The 26,991-nt window shown below is 54.8% G+C and overlaps 1 protein-coding gene across 1 annotated transcript; it reads left to right on the top strand.

The window, feature by feature from the left end:
• Positions 1-1,976: 1,976 nt before the first annotated feature.
• KCNA10 (potassium voltage-gated channel subfamily A member 10) lies at positions 1,977-11,082 on the top strand. Its single transcript, XM_055340651.1, has 3 exons — positions 1,977-2,038; positions 4,399-4,524; positions 9,546-11,082. Exons 1-3 carry the CDS (start codon positions 1,977-1,979, stop codon positions 11,080-11,082), a joined length of 1,725 nt encoding a protein of 574 aa, XP_055196626.1.
• The last annotated feature ends 15,909 nt before the right edge of the window (positions 11,083-26,991 follow it).

Below are 26,991 nucleotides of genomic sequence, written 5' to 3'. Positions count from 1 at the left end.
CCCCAGACCTCTCTGCAGGCACCGTCATTATACCTGCTTCACAGACCAGACACTGAGACACAGAGAGATTAAGCAACTTGCCCCAGGTCTAACAGCTTAATACATCCTAGAACACAGCTAAGGGGGTGGTTCTTTAGAGGGATGATCCCAAGAAAATAACACAAGATTGGGGGTCTCTGCAAAAAGGAGAGGCTGGCATTTGATGTTGTGCTATTCAATGTCAACACTCAGCCACAGGACCTGCTCTGCCGCTTCTTCCCCCGCCCCTCAGGAGGCCTGGGCAGGAAAAGGGAGGGAGAAGGTGGGGTGTCCGACTGACTGTCAGACGGAATGGGGCCACGTCGCTCCTCCCCTCCTGTTCCCTGACCCCTGAATTGGCGGCAGAGACCAGAGGAGGCCGGATTCCATCACAGCATGAGAGAAAGAGGCGCACACAGGATGCATGCGCAACAGGGCTGAGCAGGGAGCCCTGAGGTGCGTGTGAAGGAATCCGCTGGAGCCCTGATACAGGGCGACTGGACCCACCCGGCGTGAGGAGGACCTCTCTGGTAACCACCTGGATGGGATGGCAGACAGGAAGGGCAGGGGAAGCAGCCATCCAAGCAAGAGGTGAAGCCAGAGCTGGCCGGCTTCAGGAGAGGAAGGAAGCACAGGAAGGGGGGACCTCATGGCCACAGATGCCCAGGATTTGGAAACTAATGAGGTGCAAAGGCTGGAGAGAAGGAGACCTCCACCTGAACAGGGGACAAGACTGGGGCACACATCTGGGGAAGGAGAAGACAGTGTGGGCTCAGACAATCACACTGGTTATGCTCTCAAAACCAGGCCACGGCAAGGCAGCTACTCCCAGGGCAGCCAGGAGCAGGCCCCTCCCTCTGCGTGGCACTTACCACGCGTCCACATGTTCTAAGTGTCTGACAACCACTCACTCCTGTAATCATCCTGGCAGCCCGATGATACACAAAGCCTCCCCATTTGACAGATGAGGAAACTGATGCCCAGAGATTAAATGACTAGTTACAAACCCAGGCCTGCCGTGCTTATAACCACGGAGCTAAAACTGCCTCCTGGGAGGATGCAGCAAGGGTGCGGGGAAGGGACAAGGCAAGTGTAGGTGGACTCATCAGTGATGCATTGCAGCATGCTTCTGAGAAAATCAAGGAAGCTCAGGGAGTGCACCCGTCCCTTGCCTTGGGTGAGGCTGCCCAGCAGCATGGGGTGAGTGTTAGGTCTCAAATAAGGGAAAGGAGGCTTGAGTCCCTGCACTGCCACTCTAGGCAGGACATAGGGGTGGGCAGGTGGGGCAGGTGGTCTTATGCTCACTTTAAAGATAAAGGAACTAAATCTTAGGAAGCTAATGTGACGCTCCTAAGAGGACACAGCTGGGGGGGAGGTAAAGGCAGACTTGAGCCAGGTGTACTGATCCCAAGAATCCTGCTCCTTCCAGCTAAACAAATGGCAATCAGTTGCCGAGGGCAAGGCAGGCAGTAGAGGGAGAAATAGAAATGTTCCTTATTTTATCATTTTATCTAAAGCCACCCCTTCTTATATTCCTGGGAACACCCCCCCCAAAAAAAAAAACACCCTCAGAGAGCAGGGGGCAGGGGTGAGCAGGAGTTTTACCAACATGTGACACTGATCTGGCCCTCGCCACTCACACCCCGCAGTCCAGGTGGCCTAGAGGGATGCTCTGCGGTACCTTCTTCCAACCCCTGCGACAGACAGCAGAGTGACAGGCTAGGACAGGGACCCACCAGAGGGCAGGGCAAGGTGTGAGTGTGTAGGGTACGGGCCTCAGTCTCGCTCTCTAGGGTCTTACTTCCTGGCTGCTCATCTCAAACTCTGGACAGAGCCAGCCTAAAACCGAGATGTGCTTTCCACTTCCCAGAGCCCAAAGGGTGTGCCAGCAGCAGGCTCCAGCAGAAGCCGCATCACAGAAGGTGCAGGCACTGGCAAGAGCAGCCCCCGGCAACACCATGCATGGGCAGAACCTTCAAGAAGGCTCCCAGGCCTGCGACTTCTGTGCCATCTCTTCCCGGTACCTGGAAACTGCATCTGTTACCATCCGGGACAGATGCATCTTGTCTCTAGGGCAAACAGGAAGGCAATAGGGGGCCTCGATGGTGCACAAAATCAAGAGATCCAGGAGTCTTGCCTCCCTGCTGATCTCCAGAGCAAGTATCCTCCCAGGTGGGGCAGGGGGCCGGTCCAGTCTCCATGGTTAATAACCGTTAACTTGTAAGCCCTTCCATTCCTGCTGGAAGGCATGACCCTGCGATCATTCTTTTCAGCATTGCTGCTGCTCAGGTTGTAAATGAAAGAGCTCCTGCCCCTATCATTCTGCCTCTTTAGGAAGACAGCTCTGGCTTTGAGTGGTCCCGCAGGGAGAGAGCAGCCTGCCCACGCGGTGCCCACCCCACTCCAACAAGGAAGCACGCCATGTGACCGGCTTCCTGAGCCCCCTCCAGTCCCCCTTGTCTTCCTTCAATTGCTCCAAGTAACAGAACATCCTCCTGCTCCAAGAGGCGGACAGACTAGATGGGAGATAGGGTGTCAGGGCTCACCTGGAACAGAAACATTGTGGATGTAGGTGGTTTCCGGGGCTGCAGGGTGGTGCATGGGAGCCTGCTCATGTGTGTCTGCATATTTGTGCATGTGTTCAGGGGCCTGGGTAATTTCATGTGCAGTAAGTATGTGTCTGTGACCGGCTGTGTGTAGCTGGGCATGTGTGGCCATGTGTGTATCCGCGTGTGTGTGTGTCCCAGGCACAGTCCTGAGTGAGCATGAGCCGCACATGGCAGTGGGGGTGCTAGTGTGGGGCTGTTGGGTAGAGGGAAGCGTGTTGGTGTGGGAACTAGAAAACTTGGGTGTGAGTCACAGCTTCGTGTCTTAGTGGCCAGAGGACCTGTGGCCGGTCACATACCTTTCTAGACCTCAGGTCCTCCATTTGTTAAATGATCCCTAGTTGCCTTCAGGGACACTGTGGGGCTGAAACCCTGGGCCATACAAGTTGTGTGCAGCCTCTGTCTGCCCCCAGGCCTCCCCCTCCCTGACCTGCATGCTTGCCCCAGCAGGCTCAGCCTCTGAAAGGCCCGGTCGCTGCCCCAATAAAGGTATGACACATGTGTTGTACTAGTGCCGGAAGAAGGAAAGGAAACGTGGCCCATCCTTGACGCCGGAGGTACTAGCCCCCAGCAGCCGCCAAGCACCTGCTACACGCTGCAGCTTTCAGTGTGGTGGCACTTGCTCACCACGGACTCATGAGGCAGGTACCAGTAAGGCCACTTGTCCCAGTCACACAGACAGGAGGTGACCAAGCTAGGATTGTGAGCTGGCCCTTCTGTCTGTCCCAGAGCCTGAGCTCTTCCCTAGGAGGGGCTGACCCCTGCGGGCCCCACGCCAGCCTGCTGACTCCTTTCGCCTTCCCTGAGCTCACATGGCCAGCAGGACCCTGCCTCCGGCTGCACCCTCTGCCCTGCCTTCTACTCGGGAGGGCTGGGAGGGCTGGCCCCTGGGGTACTCGGCCACAGGGACAGGAGGGCGCAGGCTGGCGTCTGAGCCACCACGTCCCTTCCTGAGACTCCACCTTAGTATTCCTCAGTTGGAGAAACTGAGGCTCTCACATCATCCTCACCACTGATAAGGTGGACAGGAACAGGGCCTGGACTGGGGCTGGGCGAAAGGTTTGGGGTCCTGGGGCCATGTCATGGGGCGCAGCCGGGGCGGGCAGAGACCGGGAAGAGGGTGGGGGGAGCCAGCAAGCCCAGGCCCGGTTGGTGAAGAGGGGAAGGGAGGTGGCGCCCGCGATGGAAGGAGGGAGCCCTGCGCAGACTTACAGAGGGGCCAGGGTCGGCTTCCGGCGGGGCAACAGCGCCCCCTTCCGACAGCCTAGGGCACAGCGACGGCGGCTCCCCGCCCCCCACCCCCGCCCCGCGGCCCACCTGCCGCCCGTCCCCCCACTCCGCGAACCCCCCCACCGCCGCCGCCCGGTGCTGTGGGACCGCCTGTGCGCGGCTCCGCCTTCTGTCCCTCAGGCTCTCCGGGCCCTGCATGGTCATGCACACGGTTGTAGGCTCGAGGCGACTTCTCTCAGCCTGTTCTCTGGCTCCCAGAGGCCACAGCCTCACCTGCGGTGTGGGGGTGTTGGGTTGCTAAGCGACCCAGGCAACTGCGGGGGTGGGGAGGGCCTTGGGGGGGCCCCGGACGCTGCGGGCTCTCGTCCTGTGACCTCCAGGAGCCCGGCCCACAGCCTGGCAGCCCCACAGACATCTCAGGAACATCTGCTCTGGGAGGGGCACAGGGCTGAGCCCCCGCGAGTCCAGGCCTGGAGGAGGTGTCCTCTGGTCAGGGAGGGGCCCGTCAGCACCACAACCACAGCCGCAGCCCTGGTTCAAGCAGGAGGTGCCAGGAACACAGGGAGGCAGCCGGGGTCACCATCTACACCGTCTACACCAATGGTGTGACCCTTTTAGACCGTAAGAAAGCAGAGTTCACAGAGGTGGTGACCCCAAGGCTGCATACCTGGTAAGGGCAGGGCTGAGAGTCAACCACAGGCCTGCCTGGCTCTGGGGGAAGGGGACCGGGCAAAGGCCGGACCATGGGAAGGTGGAAGATGCCGTGGGCCGCGCTGCCCCCAGGTACAAAGATGCCAAGAGACCCAAAGAAGACAGAGCTCATGGATCAGATAGTAGCGCGCCAAAACCTTGTCTAGGGACTTCTCTGGAGGGCAAGAGGGCCATCACTTGGCCTCCTTTAGGGAAAGCTTCGCCTTCAGATGAAGGCAGGAGTGAGGTGAGCAGGGGGCAGGAGCTGTGCAGAGTGGCCTGCCCAGGGAGGCACAGGTGCGCCCGGTGGCCGGTGGCTGGCGGCCGGCAGGTACTGCCCTAACCCACGCTGGCTGGGCACGTGTCAGGCAGGCGGAGATGATGAGCGGAGGCGGACCCGGCGGACCCAGAGGGTGAGAGCTCCCCCCTGAGGTGTGCTAACTCTGAGGAAGCCTGAGAACACCAGGCTGGTGGAAACGTGTGAGACTCCAGGAAAGCCACGGGCACGCCCTCAGTGTGCAAACAGAGCAGGATCCAGGACCCTGCCCAGCGTCATGGGAGCTGGCCCCAAGTGCCCTTGGCCCGCAGCTCCCCCTCACCCACTCAGACCGTCTGTCTCCTCCCGGGGCCCTACGTGGGGTGGAGGGGGTAGGCCCAGGGGCAGAGCCAGCTCCCATCTTGGCTCCCACGACATGGTCACTGCACAGCCTATCGAAAGCAGAGAAACCTCAGCAGAGGAGCGGGTATCTCCCAGTGCAGCCCCCCGCTTCTCTCCCGCCCCTGAACAGGCAGGATGGCCAGCACTAAGCTGAGGGAAGCCGGCCTGCGGGGCCAGGGCCTGCCTGCATGCTGCACACACTTCTGAGACAGGGTGGGCTCCCCTGTCTGCTCTGCAGGGGTGCCACCTGCCAGCTGGCCCCTGGGGGCCACACTCGGCCCCGGCTGTCGGGTGCATTGACTCCTTCTAAACCATTTGTGGAGCCCCTGCAGCATGAGTGGGGACGGCCCAGCACTGTGGTCAGCACTATGGAAGAGTAACCACCTCCTTCCCCACGACCCATGCAGTTTCACAGCATCGCCATAGCCCCTTGGACCTTATCAAAACCTGGAATAATCTCTTGCAGACCATGCATTTTTATTTCCTAGGGCTTTTGGTTTGTGGTTCTGGTTCTTGTTTTTGCCTGTTTGCCTTTTTTTTTTTAATATATGTATAGAGATGAATGGATGCACACTAGATTAAAGCTGTGCAACCTGATAGGTTTGAACATATGTATAAACCTGTGAAACCATCACCGCAATGAAGATAAACATCACCATCACCCCTAAAAGAGTTTCCTTGGCTCCTGGGCCATGGCTCCTTTTCCCTTTCCTCCCCCAGCCCCAGGCAACTACTGATCTGCTTTCTGACACTCTAGGTTAGTTAGCAGTTTCTAGAATTTTGTCTAAATGGAATTATGCTGTAAGTACCCTTTTTTATCTGGTTTCTTTGACTCAGCATATTTTCCTATTACTGATGGAAAAAATGGAGCCTTGATGAGGAAATGCAAGTAGTCAGCAATCATAGAGCAGCAGAGGCATTGCAGGTGTCCTGGCTCTGAGCCTAATATGCTGTCTGCACCACTTCACTCATCGCTCACTCATTCATTCACCAGAGAGTAATTGGGCACTTGGGTGGGCTCAGCCCTGGAACTAGGTATTAGAATCATAATGGCACACAACACAGACATAATCCCTACCCTCCCTGAGACAGCACGTCATTCATTTGCTTGTTCATTCATTCGTTCACTCACTCACCTGCTTAACAAATACTCACTGCACAGCCACAGAAAACTGAACTTGGCACTGCCGCACCACCTCCTACGCCACTTTGATGCTCATTTACCATCCTCCTGTCTGCCTTTTCGAGCTGGACAGTGGGGTGATGCAGGTGGAGATCATCAGAGGTGAGCTCTGTCCTCTAGGGCCATCCAAAGCAGAAGGAAAAACTCTAAGATACTATCCTGCACTGGGAAAGCCCATGAGATTGCTAAAGAGCTAAGGCTGACCTTGCCGAAGGTATCACTCCAAACTGAGTGCAAACGTGAGTGATCCAGGCAGGGAGGCCAGGAGCTCAGGGGAGGTGGGGGCCTCCCCAAGCTCCACTGGCCAGAGCAGGCTCTGCAGACAGGGTGGGCCATGAGCAGTCCCTGGGTGAGCAGAGAGGAGTGGGAGACACAGAGGGAAGGGGAATGGTGCACCAGGTGGGAGCAAAACGGAGACAAAGACACAGAGGCAGGGCCAGGGAGAGCCCAGCAGGAAGACAGTGAGCTGAGAATTCTCTCTGGCTAAGTAGGAGGCCACGAAAACATGCACTCTGCCCAAGAGGATGTTGCATTGCATTTCTGTGCAGAATGGAGGGCAGTGGGGTGCAGGGAGGATAACACTTACAGTTTTGTAGTCATTTACAATTGACAAAGTGCTCTTGCTGTTATTATCTTATTTACTCAGTATACTCTTTGATGTGAGTATTACCATTATTTTCCCTGTTTTACAGATAAGAAAACTGAGGCTCATATAAATCCAGTAATTTGCTCAAAAATAAACAACTCCTAAGTGATGGGGCAAAGCTTCAAGCCAGGATTCTTGTCCCCAAGACCAGTCCTCTCTTTTCCCTATGTCTATAATTATCAAAATTTACTAGTCTAAATGGGGCCCATGAGCACGCTTCTATAGACCACAGAATACATTGTTCGAACTTGGCATCGTCCCACCACTTCTCGTACCACCTGACCCACTCGCCACCCCACTATGAGCTGGGGACAGATGTGACAAAGAAGAGATCAGGAGGAGGGAGAAGGCAAGTGGCCTGGCTTCCAGGAGAGGAAGTTAGTCATTTGGCCAAGGAAGCCCTTCCTAGTCCCCACATGCCTTCTGCCTCTGGCCTCCAGAGAAGGCTCCTAATAAGGGCCGCCTCTAGCCATTCAGAATGGTTCCCAAGCCCTTGCCCCAGAGGCACCCGGATGGTACCCCTTCCTGTCAGCCTGGAGAAAGTGGAATGGAATTCACACCAAGAAGCAGATAAGCAGGTGCACCCCCAGGACCAGCCCCTAACTCATCACATAGGTCACTTACGAAGGAGAAACTAATATTTCTCTAGGGCTTACTGAGCTCAGAGCCAGGACTCCAGCTTACATCTACTGGTTCCCAGGCAGAGATCCTAACCACTGCTCTATCCTGCCTTCAACCACCCTCTGCTCACCAGGGGCCAGCCCTTGCCACTGAGGACTCGAATCTGATGTGCTGGGTGATGAGTACATCCTTGCCCGCTCCACAGCCAAGGAAGCAACAGCTCAGTGACATCAGGTAGCTTGTGAAGGCCATGCACTCCTAAGAGGGAGGGCAGGGGCTCAGCCAGGCCTAGCCACCCAGACCTGAAGTCCACACCCAAACTGAGAAAAGAGCGCATGGGACTGATGGGACTCCAAGTGCCCCCACTTCTGTGACCCTGGCCCACTGCCCCCGACAAGGCCTCAGCTTCCACCCCAGGGTTCCCACGGACTAGCAGGAAAGGCCCCAGGCCAGGAAGCAGGCTCAGCTCACACTCTGTACCACTAGTGTGATCTTGGGAGGCCACTTAGCCCCTGTGACTCGGTTTTCCCACCTGTAAAACAGAAATCACATGTTTCAGCCTCACACAATTATGGTCATTCAGTGAGACACGAAATGTGAAACCACTTCAAAAAGACTACAACACTGCATCCTGCAAGGAATCTGAAACTCCAAGGTCATGATCACCACAGATTTTATCTCTCTCCCACCTGAACTCCAGCCTTCTTGGCTTCAGTGTCCTTGCGGCGAAACTGAAGTTAAGTGGCCCCGAGGAAGGAATCTTCGTCTGTGTTTGTGGGTATGTGAGCCCGCTGGCTCTCCTTAACCCTGCCCCCAAGGAGTGTGTGTGCACACGCGCGCACACACACACACACACACATACCCTACTTCTACCTGCCTAAAATGATTTTTTAAAATGAAATCATTCTTGGGGCCCCTGGATGGCTCAGTTGGTTAAGCGCCCAAGTGGCTTTCAGCTCAGGTCATGATCTCAGGAGTCTGCTTATCTCCCACCCTCTGCCCTCCCCCGCGTTGCACGTGATCTCGCTCCCCAACTCTATAAAACAGATAAACAAATAATCACTCCCCAGAAACATCTTAGACATATGCCAAAAGAATGCCAATGGCTGGAGCTTCTGAAGTCCCTATTATGTGAAGAATTCGGCAAAAACGATAGCTATGACTTAATGATCTTTCCACCAGATATAGCATTTGACATATGCTATCTCATTTACCGTCGCCTCCAAACAACCCTGGGCGTCACTTACAGAGGAGGGGCCCAGGCCCAGATGGCCGGCGTGCGCTGCCACAGGGGTCTGCCGGTTGCCCCCCACCTCTGTCCTCTTGTTCGCCCTCCAGACAGAATCAGCTGGGTTCTTGCGTCCACCCTGCCCCACCACTTGGCCCAAGAGGGATGGTGGTGGTCATGAGAAATGTTTGCAGCGTGAGAGAAAGCAGCCGGCTGAGGTGGCAGGGAAAAGTGTTAGGAGAATTGGAGCACTTCATCCAAATACAAAATTACCTCTTTTGTTATTGAGAAACGTTAACTTGCTGTTTCATCAGTTCACTTGCTGTTTCATTATGCCCTCTTCCGGCCGTCGTGTGCGGAGACCCTCTTGCTGGTCGAAGGGCTCCGCTCTTAGCCAGGCTGCTTCTCCGCAGTCCGCTCTCGTGATTAGTAGCAAGCTCAGCGGGTGAAAGTGGCTTTCAAGGGAAGACTGGTGTCCCAGCAGCCACGAGGTTCCTTCCCAAGCTAAAAAGAAGTCATTTTTAATCCCTTGGTGTGTCCTACCTCAATGGTCCAGAGCCCACGTAGCTGACCCCGGCCCCTGCATGATGACCTTCTTCTTCTCCACAGCTCGAGGCAGGCCGGGAAGCCTGAGGGTCCTCATGCTGCTTTCCGGACTCCCGTAGGCCCCATGTGTGTGGCTGGAAGGAAATGGAGGTTGCTCTGGTCAACTTCGAGAACTCAGATGAAATCCAGGAAGGGCCAGGCTATGCCGCAGACTTTGACACAACCAGCCCAAAAGGCCGGCCTGGGAGCAGCCCCTTCTCCAACTGGAGGATCCTCATCGGCGACAGCACCAGTCCCGAGACGGCCTTCTGCAGGCTCCCGGGAGACTATGTCGATTCCCCAGGGCCGGAGCCAGTGGTCTTGAATGAAGGGAACCAGCGGGTGATCATCAACATTGCTGGGCTGAGGTTTGAGACCCAGCTCAGAACCCTCAGTCAGTTCCCTGAGACCCTCCTGGGAGACCGGGAGAAAAGGATGCAGTTCTTCGACTCCATGAGAAATGAGTATTTCTTTGACAGGAACCGGCCCAGTTTTGATGGAATCCTGTATTATTACCAATCAGGTGGGAAAATCCGGCGCCCTGCCAATGTCCCCATCGACGTCTTTGCTGATGAAATCTCCTTCTATGAACTGGGTAGCGAGGCCATGGACCAGTTCCGGGAGGATGAAGGCTTCATCAAGGACCCTGAAACACCGCTCCCCACCAATGACTTCCACCGGCAGTTCTGGCTCCTCTTCGAGTACCCGGAGAGCTCCAGCGCTGCCCGCGGTGTGGCTGTGGTCTCTGTGTTGGTTGTGGTCATCTCCATCACCATCTTCTGCCTGGAAACACTACCGGAGTTCCGGGAGGAGAGGGAGCTGAAGGTGATGAGAGACCCCAGCCTCAACACGAGTAAGACAGTCCTCTCCCACACCATGTTCACTGACCCCTTCTTCATGGTGGAGTCCACATGCATCATGTGGTTCACTTTCGAACTGGTGCTCCGGTTTGTGGTCTGCCCCAGCAAGGCCGACTTCTTCAGGAACATCATGAACATCATTGATATCATCTCCATCATACCCTACTTTGCAACCCTCATCACAGAGCTGGTCCAGGAGACAGAGCCCAGCACCCAGCAGAACATGTCCCTGGCCATCCTGAGGATCATCCGGCTGGTGCGGGTCTTCCGCATCTTCAAGCTCTCCCGGCACTCCAAGGGGCTGCAGATCCTGGGCCAGACGCTCAAGGCGTCCATGCGGGAGCTGGGGCTGCTCATCTTCTTCCTCTTCATTGGGGTCATCCTCTTCTCCAGCGCCGTCTACTTTGCCGAGGTGGATGAGCCAGAGTCCCATTTCTCTAGCATTCCTGATGGCTTCTGGTGGGCAGTAGTCACCATGACAACCGTGGGCTATGGTGACATGTGCCCAGTCACCCCTGGGGGGAAGATTGTGGGCACTCTGTGCGCCATCGCGGGGGTCCTCACCATTGCCCTCCCTGTGCCTGTCATTGTCTCCAACTTTAACTACTTCTACCATCGGGAGACTGAGAATGAGGAGAAGCAAAGCATCCCGGGTGAAATCGATAAAATCCTCAACAGCGTGGGCTCAAGACTGGGCAGCACGGACTCTCTTAGCAAGACCAACGGTGGCTGCTCCTCTGAGGGGTCCAAGAAGTGACCTGTCCAGGGCTCCGTGGCTCCCTGAGTCTCCCTGTCTATGTCTCTTTGTCTTTCTCTCTGTGTTTTTCTCTATGTGTCTCTCCCTTTCTCTATCTCTCTGTCTCTGTCCCCACGCCCACAGCTTCTCTCTCCCCTCCCTGCCTCTTCCTCTCTGTTTTTCCAAAGACCGAAGTTTATCCCTTGTGAATAGCAGGCCATCTTGGACTGCAAGCTGTTTGAATAAATCCATACTTCTGCTTCATTTTCTAAGCTGTTTTCTCTCAACCAACGATTGGAAGATTTCATCCTTGTTTTCTGTGAGGGGTACTTCTGGGTGCTTGCTGCTCGTCGGTGGTCCCCAGAACCAGCAGTATTGGCATCCCTGGGAGCAAGAAAATGCAGAATCTGAGCCCACCTCAGACCTACTGAATCAAAATTCTCATTTTAACAAGATCCCAAGTGATTCATTTCCACCTTAAAGATGAAGAAGCACTGGCTTTGGTCTTCCCAAGAGGAGGCATATTAAAAGGCCGGGGAATGCTGTGAGCAATGAGTAAGAGCTCCGGGTTGTTTAATAATAATATCTTACACTTGTGTCACGTTGCATAAATTTTCCAAAGCTCTTTCACCAACAGTATCTCACTGCATCTCAAAATAACCAGTAGAACAGATTTGGTTATTATTCTCACATTGTAGATGAGCAAACCCAAGGACAGCGACTTACTCAGAAACGGTGACACAATCAATGCCAGAACCCACACCTACCTACTAGTCTAGAGCTCTTTCTGTTTGTGGATGCTTTGGAATTGGAGAGAGAGGGATGTGAGGGCTCTGTCTTTCAGAGGATCCAGGCAGCAGACCTCTGGGCAGGAACACTCTTCCCTGGGGACTCCAGCATCTCCACGAAGCCTGGGGAGTCACAACCTGCCCGGCCCTTTGCTCCTCAGTCCCCTCCTTGGGCAGTGGACAAGCAGAAGCACTCCCAGGTGCTTCTCACCTGGCCCATCTCTGTGAGTCCATGCACAGGCTGGCAATCTTGAGTGTGGGAAATGTGTGCAACCAGAGCCTCGGAGCTCTGCTCCAGGAAAATAGACCTGTCCGCCTGCCTTGGGGTTCAGTTCCCACTGAGTTATGAGCAATTGACTACAAACCTGTGGGGCAGCTGGAGTGAGAGCGACAAGGCCCTAACACATGTGCCCAGATTCCAGGCCCACCCAAGGAGGGTGGTTATAGCAGGCTCACCCGAGGAACTGCCCTCTTGGGAGTGGATCCTGCTCAGCACACTACACTCCCAGGATTAGGAAATGGAGTTGGAATTCCCCAAAAGACAGAGAAGGAAGTTTTTACTCTATGCTCACCACCACCACTACCACCATTCATCCCCTCAAGTAAGGAGGCCTGCACCTTCCTCAGGCCCAATGCCTAAGTCTGGACGTATCTCAGAAGTGCATCAGCATCAGAATTCTGGGCATCTGGGCTGCAGGTCACTGCCCAGTTCCACTTCACACAGTCCAAACCACACAATCCACAGCACACAATCTGGAGCACACCCAGCTCCACACACCCTGCCAGACCAGAGATACCACCACCATCTCCCATTCCATGACAGCCTAACAAATGCACTGCTTCTCTTCTTTCTTGTTGTCCTTAGTCCATGCCCTAAGAAGCTGGACTTAGTCATCTGTATGGCCTTTCGTGCTCTAAAAACCCCAATCTCTTTCCCATACTTTAGCCTCGAGCTCTCACTTAGTACTGAGTCATGTAAAACCTGGATAAGACATCACTGCGCTAAGACCTGGACAAGCAGGATTCCTGTCCTAGGCCTGAGCTTCAAGGTTCTGGGCTTTGGGGTATCTTCCTCACAATCTTCTAAGTCCCTTTCTAATTGCTCTCTTTCAGACCACTTTCCAATTCCCTACCCATCCCTCATTCCTAAGTGTGTGGAGCTGGCCAGATGTCACAAGGCACTCCTGGATTCACACATGTGGGAGCATGCTGAAGCCCTATGCTGGGCTCTGGCTCCAGGCTGGTGGCCTGGTGAGCGGATTGCTCCCCCTGGCTGGTGCAGCATCTCTTTTACAGGATCACAGCCTGTACAGGTGCAGCCGAGAAGGGGCACAGGGAAGCCTGGCCTGGAGCATACCCCCTGCCTGCTGCTGCTTCCCCCTGGGGCTGCTTTGCCTGGTGGACAGGATCAGAGGAGCCCAAGGGGACCTAGGACCCCTTCTCTCTCTAAAGGCCTAGCTCTGAAGGTCACTCACAGGACCATGTCTCAGACCCTTTTGCAGTTTCCCAAGGCAACACCTGAGCTTCCAGAAGGCCACCTTCCTCAAGTACCCTGGCAGTTTGGCCTCCGGAGGCAGTTTGAACTGCTCCCCTCACACTGCCCTCTGCCCAGGCCCAAGGCAGGCCTCTCTCCCTGGAAGTCCTGCCCAGATCACCTCCCAGCAGCTGCAGAGGAATCGGTGGGGTCTGCCCACTAGTGACAAGGCCCCCTCCCTTTCTGTTAGGTCCTGGCGGGGAGGACAGGAGGAAAGGGGACACTCAAAGAGCCCCTGCCCTCCTCCACAGCTGATTCCAGCCTTCTAAAAAATAAAACGCATTCCCCCATGGAGTGGAGCCTCCAAAGGCCCTTTGAAGTGAGAGGAGTAAAGCCACCCAGTGTCCCCAGAGACCACAGTGTCTGCCCAGCCACATCCCTGAGACAGGAGAACGGCTGCCCTCAAACACGGGGATGAAAAGGCACCAGGGGTGGCAGGGACCTGGGGTGATGAGTAAAAGGAAGATAACACCAACTTTCGTTATTGCCTCTCAGGAGAAGCAGAGGGAAAAAGCTGCCTGTGAAATGTCAGCGGATGATGAATGCTATTTTACTCCCGCGGCGGAGGTGCCAGGCAGATGCACGCGGAGAACGGGGCAGCGACCCTCATTGGGAGTTTGGGGTGGAGCCTCTGCTCTTCTGAACCTGCTGCGGGCCGGGGCTGAGCCCCCTCCTTCCCACCACCACCCTAGGGCTCTACTGTTAACAGAAATAATAAATACAGCAGGGAAAAAATAACAGAAATAATAAGTGACACCAGGCTCCCATAAGATTGTCACGTGAGCTAATACATTAAATCCCTCAGCAAAGGTAAAACATGCCAAAGGTCAGATGGAAGTAGATGGAGCCGAGCATAAAAACCCCCTCACAGCTTGTAAACCCTGCGAGGCCACGGCTGTGCCTTTCCTAAGGTTATAAGCCCAGAACAGCGTCGGGTACATAATAGATGCTCAACAGATGAAGGGAGGGGAGGAGGAAGAGAAGCAAGGAAACAATCCAAGGCAGAGCCAAGGCCATAGGAGGGCTGAGTTGCAGGCCCCCGGCTCCCCCCACATGCCCCCAAATGACAATACTTGTGACCCAGTTACCTGGAGACTTTGGGCTGAAGTAACTTCCTGGCACAGAGTTTTCCATGGGGCCTGAATTCTCAATTTTTTCCAAGATTCCCAAGCAGCAGCAGGTCAGCAGTAGCCACCATGTCACACACTGCACTTTCTGGGGGGTACAGACAGCGGGCCTATTCTTCCCTCAGACAGTCTCCAGGTTGCAGCTCTGTCTGCCCCTGGGGAGGCGAAACGGCCTCTCTACGAATTAGAGCTGTCCCTGTGAATAGGAGCAAGCCACCCGTCTGCTCCCTGACTCATTCATCCCAGAGGCTGAGCAGCCTGGGACAAAGCCTCAGAGTGAGGCTAAGCAACCCTCAGCCCCACTGGGAGGCAGCCCGTTACCATATTCCCCTGGGAAGACTCTGAAGCTGGGGGCGGGGGCCGGGCGGGGTCCACAAACCCTGTCTGGAGGGAGCCTGGCTGGAGAGAAGAGAGGGATGGGGACGGTCTCGTGGCCCTGAGGACTAAGGTACCAGATGCTTCCCTGGGTGGAGAAAGGGAAGACACGGCTTCCCTTTCCCGACACAGTGTCCGCCTCATCTTGGAGATGACGGGACCGCCGCAGGGCTGGAGGACCAGGGCGCTGTGGCTCTCTTTCTCTTCTTTGGGACCACAGGCGGCCACAGAGGAAGTTAGGCCTGGGAGCTGGGGGCGGGGTGCCCGAGTCCAGCGTGTTGGAAACCGAAGGGGCTTTTCTTTAAAAGCTTCAGTAAGTGAGTAGGAAGAGCAATGGGCTGGAGCCTTCCTGGAAGCTGGATGAAGAAGGCAAAAGACAGAAAAGACTAAAGGTTAAAAATAGTTACTTGGACAGCAAAGAGGCGTTGGGATGACCCGAGGCTGGTTACGATTTCCTCTGAAGCATCGTATGTAAGTGAAATGCTCAGTTCGACTGTTTTAATAGTAGGTGGGAGCTTTTTTCCTGGAAATCAGACGTGGATCACTCTACTTGGTAGGGAAGCTGCCTGGAGCGTCGGCGTGTGGAAGGAGCCCTGATTTTACAGCGCGAGGTTCGGATCGCAGTTTTGCTGTGTGACTGTGACCAGCTTACTCAAACTCTCTGAGACCCAATCCTTTTCGACTGTAAATTGGGGCTCATTGTGCCTACTAGGGACGTCAAGAGAATCAAATGAGACGTCATCTATAACCCCCTTTCGTAGAATAGGAACTAAATAAGGAAATTTCCCCCTTCGTGAGGGATCTCCAAAAACTATTCAAAATGTAAGCAGGGCCCTTGCCTCTTGGTTGCAGCATACCTGAGTTCAAGATGGGGCAATAGGTACCAGCAGCCACTGTGGGTGCCTAAGATACTCTCATTCTCCCACAGAGTAGGAATGCCCACCTCCAAGCTTCCCTGGACACCTCTCTGTGTTCTCAGAATTCCCTCCCATCCTAGGATTTATTTAAAGATTTTATTTATTTATTCATGAGAGTCACACAGAGAGAGAGAGAGAGAGAGAGAGAGAGAGAGAGAGAGGCAGAGACACAGGCAGAGGGAGAAGCAGGCCCCATGCAGGGAGCCCGATGTGGGATTCGATCCCAGGACTCCAGGATCGCGCCCTGGGCTAAAGGTAGGAGCTGAACCGCTGAGCCACCCAGGGATCCCCTTGAAACAACTTTCAAAGTCAGCTTTAAACAACTCAAAGCTTTATTTTATTTATTCTTTTAAAACTTTTTTTTAAATTTATTTATGATAGGCACACAGTGAGAGAGAGAGAGAGACAGAGACACAGGCAGAGGGAGAAGCAGGCTCCACGCAGGGAGCCCGATGTGGGACTCGATCCTGCAGACTCTGGGATCACGCCCTGGGCTGAAGGCGGCGCTAAACCGCTGAGCCTCCCAGGCATCCCCCTCCAGTCCCAGGATTAACTGCAGCAGTAATTAATGCGGGGTGGTGGGTGGATAAAATCACCCTGTGTGTGTTTTTATCTCATTTGAACTTCACGAGGACCCTGGAAGGTATTCAGGAGGGCTTTGGGATTTGCTCTTCTTTGGAGGTGATAAAACGGAGGTCCTGACAAGTTCAGGGACTTCCCCAGATCTCAGCATCTAGGCGTCGGTGGAGCAGAGCGGGTCTGGCCAACGCAGCTTACCACGGGGCGTCTGCCCCAGACGCCATGGGGAGCTGGCCTTTCCCGGGGGCCGATGTTCACGTGCATCTTCTGGCGGGTGCATTACACACAGGCTGCCACCACGGACTACCTCGGGGCGTGTGCCTCCAACAACAGAAATGGATTGTCCCATGGTTCCGGAGGCTCGAAGTCTAAGATCACAGTGCCGCCAGGTGGTTCCTTGTGTGCAGACGGCTTTCTTCTCTAATTTCTTCACATCATCTCCCCTTGGATCTGTTTCTGTGTTCACATTTCCCCCTGGTATAAGGATACCAGTCGTATTGAATTAGGGCTCACCCTAATGACTTCATTTTATTTTATTTTTAAAGATTTTATTTATTTATTTATTTATTTATTTATTTATTTATTTGAGAGAGACAGAGAATAATGAGAGAGAGAGAGAGCGCACGCGAGAGAGAGCATGAGCAGGGGAGGGAAGAGGGAGAAAGAGACTCCCTGCTGAGCAGGGAGCCCAACCTGGGGCTCAATCCCAAGGCCTGGGATTATGACCTGAGCCAAAGGCAGATGCTTCACCAACTGAGCCACCCAGGCGCCCCCTAACGATTTCATTTTAATTTGGTTACCTCTGTGAGGACCCTAACTCTGAATAAGGTCACATTCTGAGACACTAAGACTTAGGACCTGGACATACCATTTTGGGGGTGGGAGAGACAATTCAATCAATGAAAATTATCATCTCCATGCACCTGGGTGGCTCAGTTGGTTAAGTGTCCATCTGCCTCCAACTCAGGTCATGATCTCAGCACGTGGCCTCACCTGCTCAGCCGTGAGTCTGCTTCTCCCTCTCCCTCTCGCTCTGTGATCTCTCTGGTTCTCACTCTCTCAATTAAATAAATAAAACCTTTTTTAAAAAATCATCATCTCCCATTTTGCAAATGGAGAAACCAGTTCAGAGCAGCTAAGTCACACAGCTAGGAGAAGAGACAGCCACTAGCACTGACACCAGAGGGTGTGTGGTCCCCACAACACTGCCCCTGGCTCAGGGGCTAGGCCTCCGTGGAGGGTGCTGGGTGGCAGGGTTACCCCTCACGACTATGTCAAGGAGTAGAGTGGGCTAGGGGTTAGAAGGGCTGTCCTCCCTCCCCCTGCTGCCTCCTCAGGCCAGGGGAGCGACCAAGAGAGGGGAAGCCGTGACAGGCAAGGAGTGGGTGGGAGGGAGAGGAGAGGAGAGGAGGCAGCCAGCACTACGGGTGCTGGGGGTACTAGGCAAGTCCCCAGAGGGTGGGCCCCCACCCTCCTCCCAAGCCTGGTGTGCCACCATCTCAGCAGAGCCTGAGCAGCTTCTGAAAACAGCTCCCACTCGTGACCAGTACAGTGAAGTTGTTTTTATTCAGATGCTTGAGTCATGTTGTGGAGTTTCTTAATGGCCTTACAGTCCCAGTAAAGGATCCCTGAGGTCAAGGTCAACTAACCCCGCACACCCCACTGGCCTGGCTCACACACACTGTCCCTGAAGTCCTTTCCCAGGGCCAAAGGAGCATCTGGGGCTGGGGGTGGGGAAGGAGGAGGGAGGCAAGAGCGCTGTGGGAGCGTAAGGAGGTTCAGGGACAGAGCAGGGCGGCAAAGCAGGCTGCAGGCACAAAGGCGTTTTCCAGCGAGAGGACAGGACGTACACACCTGCTGCGCTGCCTCGCTGGGCCTGGTCGCTTGAGCTCTGCTGGCCGCACCCTCCATCTCTGCCCCACGCACCCAGGAAACAAACCTCCCCGAGCACACACTCGGCAAGAGCAGATGCGTCCCTTCCAGCCCTCACTTTATTCCTTTGTTGGGGTTGTGCTCCGTTGGCCCCGGAGAGTGGGGACACCCACGCTCTGTGCTGTCTGCGGGCCCACGGGCCGCCATCCTGAGCCCGCTTAGCCTAAGAATTCACTGGATAACACATGAAATTGCTTATCAAACGGTAAGAGGTGCTACCCAAAGGGGGGCGCAGTTCATGTGCATCTGACCCACGTGAAAGGCGGGTAAAATCTAGACTGAAAACTCATCATCAGTAGGTTGCACACCCTTCCAGAGCCACGGCTGTGCCCCTTAGTGCCACCTTCCCCCACCACGTCTGGCGCACAGCGGATGCTCCACAAATGAGAGAAGGAGAGTAAGAGAAAGAAGGAGGGACGTTGCAGAAAGCAGATCATGTCCCCTGAAAAAGAACAGTAGCTGACGTGGGCTGCACGCGGCGCCGTGGGGCTCAGGGCTCCTGACGCCGAGGCCGGAGGTAGGTGGCCGGGCGCGGGATGGCGAGCCCAGGAGGCGGGGAGAGCCACGCATCCCCCCCTTTCCCCTCCCCACCGCCCCCACCAGCCTGACCGCCCCTGCACCCTGTCTCTAGGAGGCTATGGGAAGAGGCATCCATCCTCCAATTTTGCCTGGTGCTAACCCCACACAGAATAGGGGAGCCTGATCTGCCCGGCTGTTTCTCCTCCCTGGGCAGCTCCGTGTCACGTGCTGGAGAACACTTTTAACCACCCCTGTTCCTTCCCCCATGCGATATCTTTTACCTTCTTTTTTTTTTCTTAAGATTTTTTTTCATTTATTTTAAAGACACAGAGAGATAGCAAGAAAGGGTGGGGGTGGGGGAGAGAATCCCAAGCAGACTCCCTGGAGAGTGAGGAGCCCGAGGTGGGCCTCCCTCTCACCATCCTGAGGTTGTGACCCGAGGGAAACCAGGAGTCAGATGCCTAATCGACTGAGCCACCCAGGCTAGGTGCGCCCCCCCTTCACCTTATTTCTGCCTTTTGAAATCTTTCCCATCCCCCAAGACATTCCAAACACTCTTTCTTCCATGAAGCTTGTTCTGATCTCACCTTGCCCACCCCATGTGTGCCCGTCTCCATCCACTGGGAGCTCCTGGAGAGTGGGGTACGTCTGGTTCATCTCCTAGCGTCAGAACCCTGATACCATGTGCCTGGCACAGAAGAAGTGTTCAGGTGTATGCACTAAATTAAAAGTGTAATAATACTGCGAGGCCTTCTTGCTGAATAGTGTGCAGGAGCTATCTATCACTGTATAACAAACTACCCCAAAATCTAACAGTTTAAAAAATACATTTATTGTCTCATGGTTTCTGTGGGTCAGGAATCCAGGCTCAGCTCGGTTGGGTCCACTGGCTCCAGGGCTGTCATGCAGCTGAACAATGTGTCATTTGGTGCTGCAGTGATCTTAAGGCTCCAAGCCGGTGGATCCGCTTCCAGCTCACTCGCAGGACCTTCCAGTCCCACACATGACCTCCCAGTATCCCACACATGACCTCCCAGTCCCCTCGCAGGACCTCCAAGCCGTCTCGCAGGACCTGCCAGCCCCCTCACATGACCTTCCTGCCCCCTCGAGGACCGGCTAGCCTCCACACGTGACCTTCCAGCCTCACACATGACTTTCCAACCCCTTCGCAGGAGCTTCCAGCTCCCTCACATGACTGTGGGCAGGATTCGGTTTCTCCAAGGCTGTTGGAGCGAGGGGGACAGTTGCCCTCTGGCTGTTGGCTAGAGGCTACCACCAGTTCCTTGCCATCTTCAAACAGTAGGCCACAGCAGGGCGACTTGCTTCCTCAGAGTGAGCAAGTGAGAGGGTTGCTTGTCTTTGCAAAACAGCCTTGGAAGTGGTACTCCATCACGTTGGGTATTCTGTTTGTAGTACTAAATCCAGCCCACACTCAAGGGGAGGCATTACACAGGTGAATAAATCCATGGAGGCAGGGATTCCTGGAAGCCATTTTGGAAGGCTGTCGACCAACATAGAGTAAAGCATTTCATAGCACATTATTCACCAAAGTGGAGCTGGTCCAGAGGAAGGGATGGTCAGAATGAGAGGAGCAGGGATCCCTGGGTGGCTCAGCGGTTTGGCACCTGCCTTTGGCCCAGGGCATGATCCTAGAGACCTGGGATCGAGTCCCACATCGGGCTCCCTGCATGGAGCCTGCTTCTTCCTCTGCCTGTGTCTCTGCCTCTGTGTGTGTGTGTGTGTGTGTGTCTCATGAATAAATAAATAAAATCTTAAAAAAAAAAAAAGGAGAAGAATGAGAGGAGCACATGGGGAGAGGGCTGTGGGTTTTTTCACCACAGGAAAATATAAGGTTTCCCACATCAGCTCAATTCTGGGACCACTGTGACCACCCAGTTTTCTGCCACAGGGTGTGGATGTCCCAAGGTGCAATTGCCCCTGGTCCCTTGACTCTTGCAGTCTAATATTTCCCAGTTTGCTCACATTCCCTTAATAACAATAACATTCCCATGTAGCATACCCCTTCATACAAAACACTTTCACATCTATTTCTTCACTTTCCTTATTACTGTCCTCAGTGAGTAGTTCTTATATTCCCATTTGACAGCTGAGAAAACTGAGACCCACAAATGTCAAAATCACAGAGCCCAATGAATGTCAGGGTTAGAGATGAACCCCATCTGACAACCTCAAATTTATCTCAACTTTTAAAAACTTGCTTCTATATCAAGACAGTCCCACCTCTCAGTGAAAGGGGTTCCACACAGTTATAGCCTACAGTGAGAACAAGGACCTTCTATTTATTTTCCCCAAACTCAGTGTCAAGGTAGCACTGTCTTCCCCAGACTCTTGACTTCAATGACCACATGCTCCTGGATCACTTGAAATCAAGTCTAGTCCCCAGAGGGGCCCAAAGACCAGCTCTGGGACCTCAGAGGGGCCTCCAGGCATTGGCAGTTCCAAGTTTTGGAGGGCACTCCTTCTTTCCTTTCCTCCACAATGGTGCCCTCTCCCCAAGTTAGGCATTGATAAGCTAAACATTCTCCCTCTCTTCACAGAAACAATTCTCAGTGAAGAAGACAATGAAGTTTGGTAGGCTGGGCATGGGATTTGAGAGGACAAGTATCTGGCTGTGACATCTTAGTGCTCAGCTGAGTTTTTATAAGGAGATCATCCTGCTGTGGATTGGGGTGCCAATGTCAGGGGTAATGATAGTATTCTAATGAGCTTGTCCTACAAAAACTATAGGAAAAAGTCACCCCTGGAGGATAAGGGGAAGTGGACTCTTGATCAGTTGTCCAAGGAGGACAGTCTTGGGCGGGTGGAGGGAGAGCCCCCACATCTACTAGAACCTCCTTCCCTTGGATCTGGACCTCATGGAAGGGAGCTCGATATGCACTTGAGAGTAAGGGCAATAGGATGATGTGAGACGCAGAATAATGCCCCCTCAAAGATGTCCTAATCCCTGAAACTTTTGAATATATTGCCTTAACGTGGCAAAAAGGGCTTTGCAGATGTGGCTAAGTTAAGGATCTCAAGGTGGTGAGATGATCCTGGATTATGTGGATGGGCCCAATGGAATCACAAGGGCCCTTACACAAGGGCGGAAGAGGCCACAGTCAGATATGCCAATGGAAGCAGAGATCAGAGTGATGAGGCCCCCAGCCAAGGAATGCCAGCGGCCTTTGGACACTGGAAAAAGCAAAAACATAAATTGTCCCCTAGAACTCCCCCAAAGAAGGCAGTCCTGTTGACACCTTAGTCCAGTGACTTCCAACCTCCAGAACTATGAGATCATACTTTTGCATTGTTTCCAGTCACTAAATCTGCACTAATTCGATGTCATGGCAAGGGAAAACTGATCATATCTGTTATAAAGAAATCGGCTGGAGGCACCTGGGTGGCCCAGTCTGCAGAGTGTCTGCCTTTGGTTCAGGTCATGATCTCAGGGTCCTGGGATTGAACGCTTCTTTGGGCTCCCTGCTCAGCGAGGAGTCTGCTTCTCCCTCTCCCTCTGCCCCTGCCCCCTACTTATGCATTCTCTCTCTCATTCTCTCTCTCTCTCTCTCTCTCTCTCTCTCTTTCTCTCATAAATAAATAAATAAAAATCTTTAAAAAAGAAAAAAAGAAATTGTCCAAGACACAGAGTAGATCAACAGCATAGCTCTCAAACTCAGCTGTCTGCTAACATGTGCTCTTGTTTAGCCCCCTCGGAGTCCCCCAGAGCCTGTGCACAACAGTAGTGTACCCACAGTGGGCCAGAGAGTTAAAGGGAGCAGCCCCTCGGGAAGTCAGGTGGAGATGGCATCGGTGATTACCAGACACCCACCCCCAACTCCCACCCCTGCCGGAGGAGGAAGGGACTCACCTGAGAGGTCCAGGCTCTGCTGTCCAACGAGAGCCTCTGGAAACGCCCAGCCTGGAGGATTGGGTCTTATTTCATCAGGGAAGGCTGTGGGGGTGTCTCCCCACCCTGACATCCCCTGTAGCGCCTGGGAGCCTGCTGCGAGAGTCCTCGGCTCCAGGGCCCCACACAGGGGGCTGCCCACCAGCAGACCTAGGGGATTGTCCAAGTCACCAAAAGCCTCAAGGGCAAGTGGTAAGGATGCTGCCTCTCCAGGGGGCCAGGCCGGTGGGCCCTGCAGCAGGGCAGAGTCTCCCTGGGGCCTGAACGGCCCCCTCCCCGCTGTCCCAAGTCGTCCCAGCTGTCGGCTGCCCTCTGGCTTCGGCTCTCAGACCCTCCAACAACCCCTGCTGAGATTATGAAGGTCACATCTCATCTGGGGGCCCTTTGAGGTTGCCCAGAAGCTGTCCAACTCCAGGTGGCCCGTCTGGAGCAGCAGGGGGGGAGCTCCGAGAGCCCCCCCCCCCCCGAAAGGGACAGATCGGTGAGCCATAGGGCGCCCCCCCAGGGCCTCTGGCTGGGTCGGTGGAGTCCAGGCCTCCCTTTGCTCCCTCAGACCCACCCCACGTCCGGGGCTCAGAAGCACCGGCTGAACGGGGCCAGACCTTCTAGACCAAAAAGTGGGACACTCATTGGTGAAAGAAACGGTCTGCCAGATGGAGTGTGATTTCGGGAGGACCAGCCTTTTTGAGGATGCCGCAACCAGCTGAGAGGACAATAGGGCAGAATATTTGAGATGTCAAGCATGGTCCCGCCGCCTAAATCGCCGTGATAAAGCTGCCCACAGCTCTCAAGCCGGCAAAACTCTAGGGGCACAGACCTCGTGTTTCGCTCCCCGCTGGGCCTCAAACCCCTTCGAGCTAGGCATTCGGTAAATGTGGTAAATCGGTAAATCGGGTAAATCCACCACGGGAGAGAAAGACCAGGCCCGGCCGGCCGTGCGGAAGGTGCCCCACATGAGGCCCCTGCTTCCTCTGGCTCTGGTGCTTCCAATGTTCCTCTGCCCTCACCTGGGGAGACAGGCGGATCCCACCTGGAACCCGCACCCCTCGGCCGGCCAATCCCGGAATGAGCTGGAGGGTCCCGAGCAGCCAGGGCAGCTGCAGCCTCGGGGGAGAGGCCGCTTTGGGGGGCCCGATGGACAGACGTGGTGGGGAGGGGAGGACACCCCCCCAGAATGCCACTTGTGAGCCACTGAATTGTCCCTCCAAGTGGATCTGCTGAAGTCGTAATCCCCAGCGTGACTGCATTTAGAGATGGGCCTGTAAAGAGGCAGTTAAGGGGCGCCTGGCTGGCTCAGTGGGTTAAGCATCTGCCCCTCAGCTCAGGTCATGATCCCAGGGTCCTGGGACAGCCCTGAGTCCCACTCCCTGCTCAGCGGGAGTCTGCTTCTCCCTCTCTCTCTGCCTGCCACTCCCCTGCTTGTGTTCTCTCTCTCTCTCTCTCTCTCTCTAATAAATAAAAGCCTTAAAAAATAAAGAGTCAGTTAAGTTTAAGTGAGGTCATAAGGATGGAGACCTGATTGGATATGACTGGTGTCCTTATAAAAAGAGGAAGAGACATGAGGGGTGGGTGTGTGCCCAGAAGGCTGCCCTCTGCAAGCCACGAAGCAAGGCCTCAGGAGAAACCAGCCCCACCAACACCTTGATCTTGGGCTTCCAGCCTCCAAGACCATGAGAAACAAATGCCTGTATCTGAGCTGCCGGGTCTGTGGGGATGTGTACGGCAGCCTGAGTGGGGCTGGGACACCACACCAGGTGATGAGGGGGTCAGAGAGAGCGAGGGGTCGTGGGTGAGGGACAGGCACAAGTGCCCAGTGGCCTTTGCCAGGGAGCACCCCGTGGGCAGCACAGGTCTAAGCCAATCCTTGGGACCCAGACCAGATCCCTGGCCCCGTGGCCACTCAGTGACCACAATATCCATGCAGCCCACACCAGCCTGCTCATAGGTCCATCTGAGTGACTCTCAGCTCAAAGGCCATGGTTCCTGGTTTCTCAGGTTCTGACTCACTGTCCCCCTGACTGGCCTGTGTCTCCCCCAAGTGGCTGTGGCCATGCCCCAGGAATGTGCAGACTCAGGAAAGTGGATGGGGATTCTTGGCTCTTTGCATATTAGGCAAACCCAGCAGGGCCTTACGTCCAGATAATGGGGCTCTGGCTCAAGCATCGCTTCAGCTTGGGGCGGCCGCTTGACTGTCTCGGGAGCCAAGGCCCAGAGACTGGCCTCCAAGGCGACTCAGGGAGTCCCAGGGGAACTCCCTGTCTATGAATGATGCTGTCAGATGAGAAATGCCCCCCAGGGAGCTGATTCGGGCCCTGTGGCTGAGATCTGGCACTCCCATGGGAGGGCCTGGCTTATAGAACTTCCCAGGCTACAGTTCAAAGCTGCAGAAGGTGAGGCTGGTCCTTGCCTGGGACACTCTCCAACGCAGAAGCGGCCTCTCTGGAGGCTCCTTGTTCCCTCTCAGAGGTCCTAAAAATAAAGCTCTAAGGACACAGTTATTCTGATCTCAGTGCTAAACAAAGCCCTGGGAAAGAAAGGGGCTCTTGGGTTTCATGGCTGGGGCCATTGGACAAAAGGTGGGGAGCTCAGTACCTATAGATGGACCTTCAGAGTTGAGTGGAAGAGACCAAGACCGCCAGCCCAGAGGAGGTGGCAGGGCCATGAGCAGTCCTCCGGGAGGAGGCACGATTCTGCAGCCAGAGGTGGGGAGACCACGTTGGTTGGCCTGCGTCTCATCTGGTCCAGGCCCCAGCCCCCTGGCTCCAGGGAGTGAGTGCCTTGTGCATCAGACCCAGGCTGCAACTCCTCTGGAGGGGAAGTACTGTCCTGAGGATCTGGAAGGGCCAATGCTGTCCCCAAGCCCCCCCCCCCCCCCGCACACACAGTAGGCACATCCTTGCCTGGCCAGATCAGAGAGGGAGGATACCAACAAACAGAGAAGGGGAAGGCTAGCCACCAAGAGGTCCAGGGAGGGGGTTGAGGGCAGGGACCTTGGCCCTGTGTCTGTGCCTCCTGCAGAAGCCGGCACTGTGCCCTGGACTTAGTAGGCATTCGGTAAATTCTATGATTTGGTTGGCCATTGTGTCCCCCACCCCCACCCAAGGTGGCCTGGGGTGGAGAGAAGACACGCAGGATAAAGATGTGCGGAGCTGGCGTTTAACTTAGGCCCGTAGAGGGCGCTCGGGGACAAGAGCTGAGTCCGGGCAGCCCTGGCGGGCGCAGGGGTTTAAAAAGGAGAGCTTGAGAGTTTATTCATTCATTCAACTTGCATCCGCTGAACACTGAGAGCTGTGAAGGATTCAGAAGGATTGAGATGTGACCCCTGCCCTCAAAGGGTCATCTCAGAAAGATAAGAGGTAAGCAAATAGTCATGTATCATATTTCTCTACTGGTAGCTTCTGTTTGTGAAGTACTGATTAACCTTCACCCACAGATCCTCTACCCACAACGCTTGTCCCTCTTCCATATCCTCAGGCCTTACCCCGTCTTGCATGCCTTCGCTCAAATGCCTCGGTCTCAGGGAGCCTTCTTGCCCCCCTCATTTTAAAGCCTATGCTGTTCTCGTGGCATTCATGACCACTCTCCCCTATCTCCCACGGTACCCAAAGCCTTCCCAGACCCTACACAGTTACCACATGTACTATCTCCATCATCCATGACCCCGCAGAGCTCCATGAGAGCGGAGGCTGCCTCTGTCGTGCTTATTGAGGGACATGGTGCGTAGGACAAAGTTTCATACACTGTACATACTCAAAAACTACTTTTTAATAAAAGGTGACCATTCTAATCAGCCCCACGTCAACAGAGCAGCCAGGGGTCATGTATTGCTGAGGTTTGGAGGGCTTGGGTGAGGTGGGCATCGTGTGCAGTAGGGATCTTCTCAGAGGAGGTGACTTTTAAGCTGGCCTTGAAGAATGAAGAGCAGTTCACAGGTGGGAGAAAGTGCACAGGGCTTCAGGCAAAGGGAATGGCCTGAGCAAAGGCCCAGAGGCCAGGTCTCCAGGGTGCTAGGTATGGCCTGGCAGGTCAGACCCACCTGTTCTCAGCAGGAAGCTGCTGCATTCCCTGGCCAGGGCGGGTGGGGGCATGGGAGAGGGGGAGCAGCCACCACCGGGGCCATGGGGCGGTGGCCAGGCCAGCCCCTGTCCCTGCCCAGGCCATCCCCCAGCCCACATTCCCAGGGCCCGCTTCCTGCTCTTGGAGTGTGTGTCTCCCTTGCCTGTCTTGCTCCTCGGGCTTCCTGACAAGGGGC

This window comes from Nyctereutes procyonoides, unplaced genomic scaffold (genome assembly GCF_905146905.1).
Source record: "Nyctereutes procyonoides isolate TBG_1078 unplaced genomic scaffold, NYPRO_anot_genome, whole genome shotgun sequence".
NCBI lineage: Eukaryota > Metazoa > Chordata > Mammalia > Carnivora > Canidae > Nyctereutes > Nyctereutes procyonoides.
Note: the sequence above shows the minus strand (reverse complement) of the source record. Positions and strands in the feature narration are given on the sequence as shown.

Bases quoted from the DNA above. Each gene is read 5' to 3' on its own strand.
- KCNA10 (XM_055340651.1), top strand. From the start codon at position 1,977: ATGCATGGGCAGAACCTTCAAGAAGGCTCCCAGGCCTGCGACTTCTGT. The intron at 2,039-4,398 runs GTACCTGGAAAC...TGGTTCAAGCAG, and splicing joins TTCTGTGCCATCTCTTCCCG to GAGGTGCCAGGAACACAGGG. The intron at 4,525-9,545 runs GTAAGGGCAGGG...GGACTCCCGTAG, and splicing joins ACCCCAAGGCTGCATACCTG to GCCCCATGTGTGTGGCTGGA.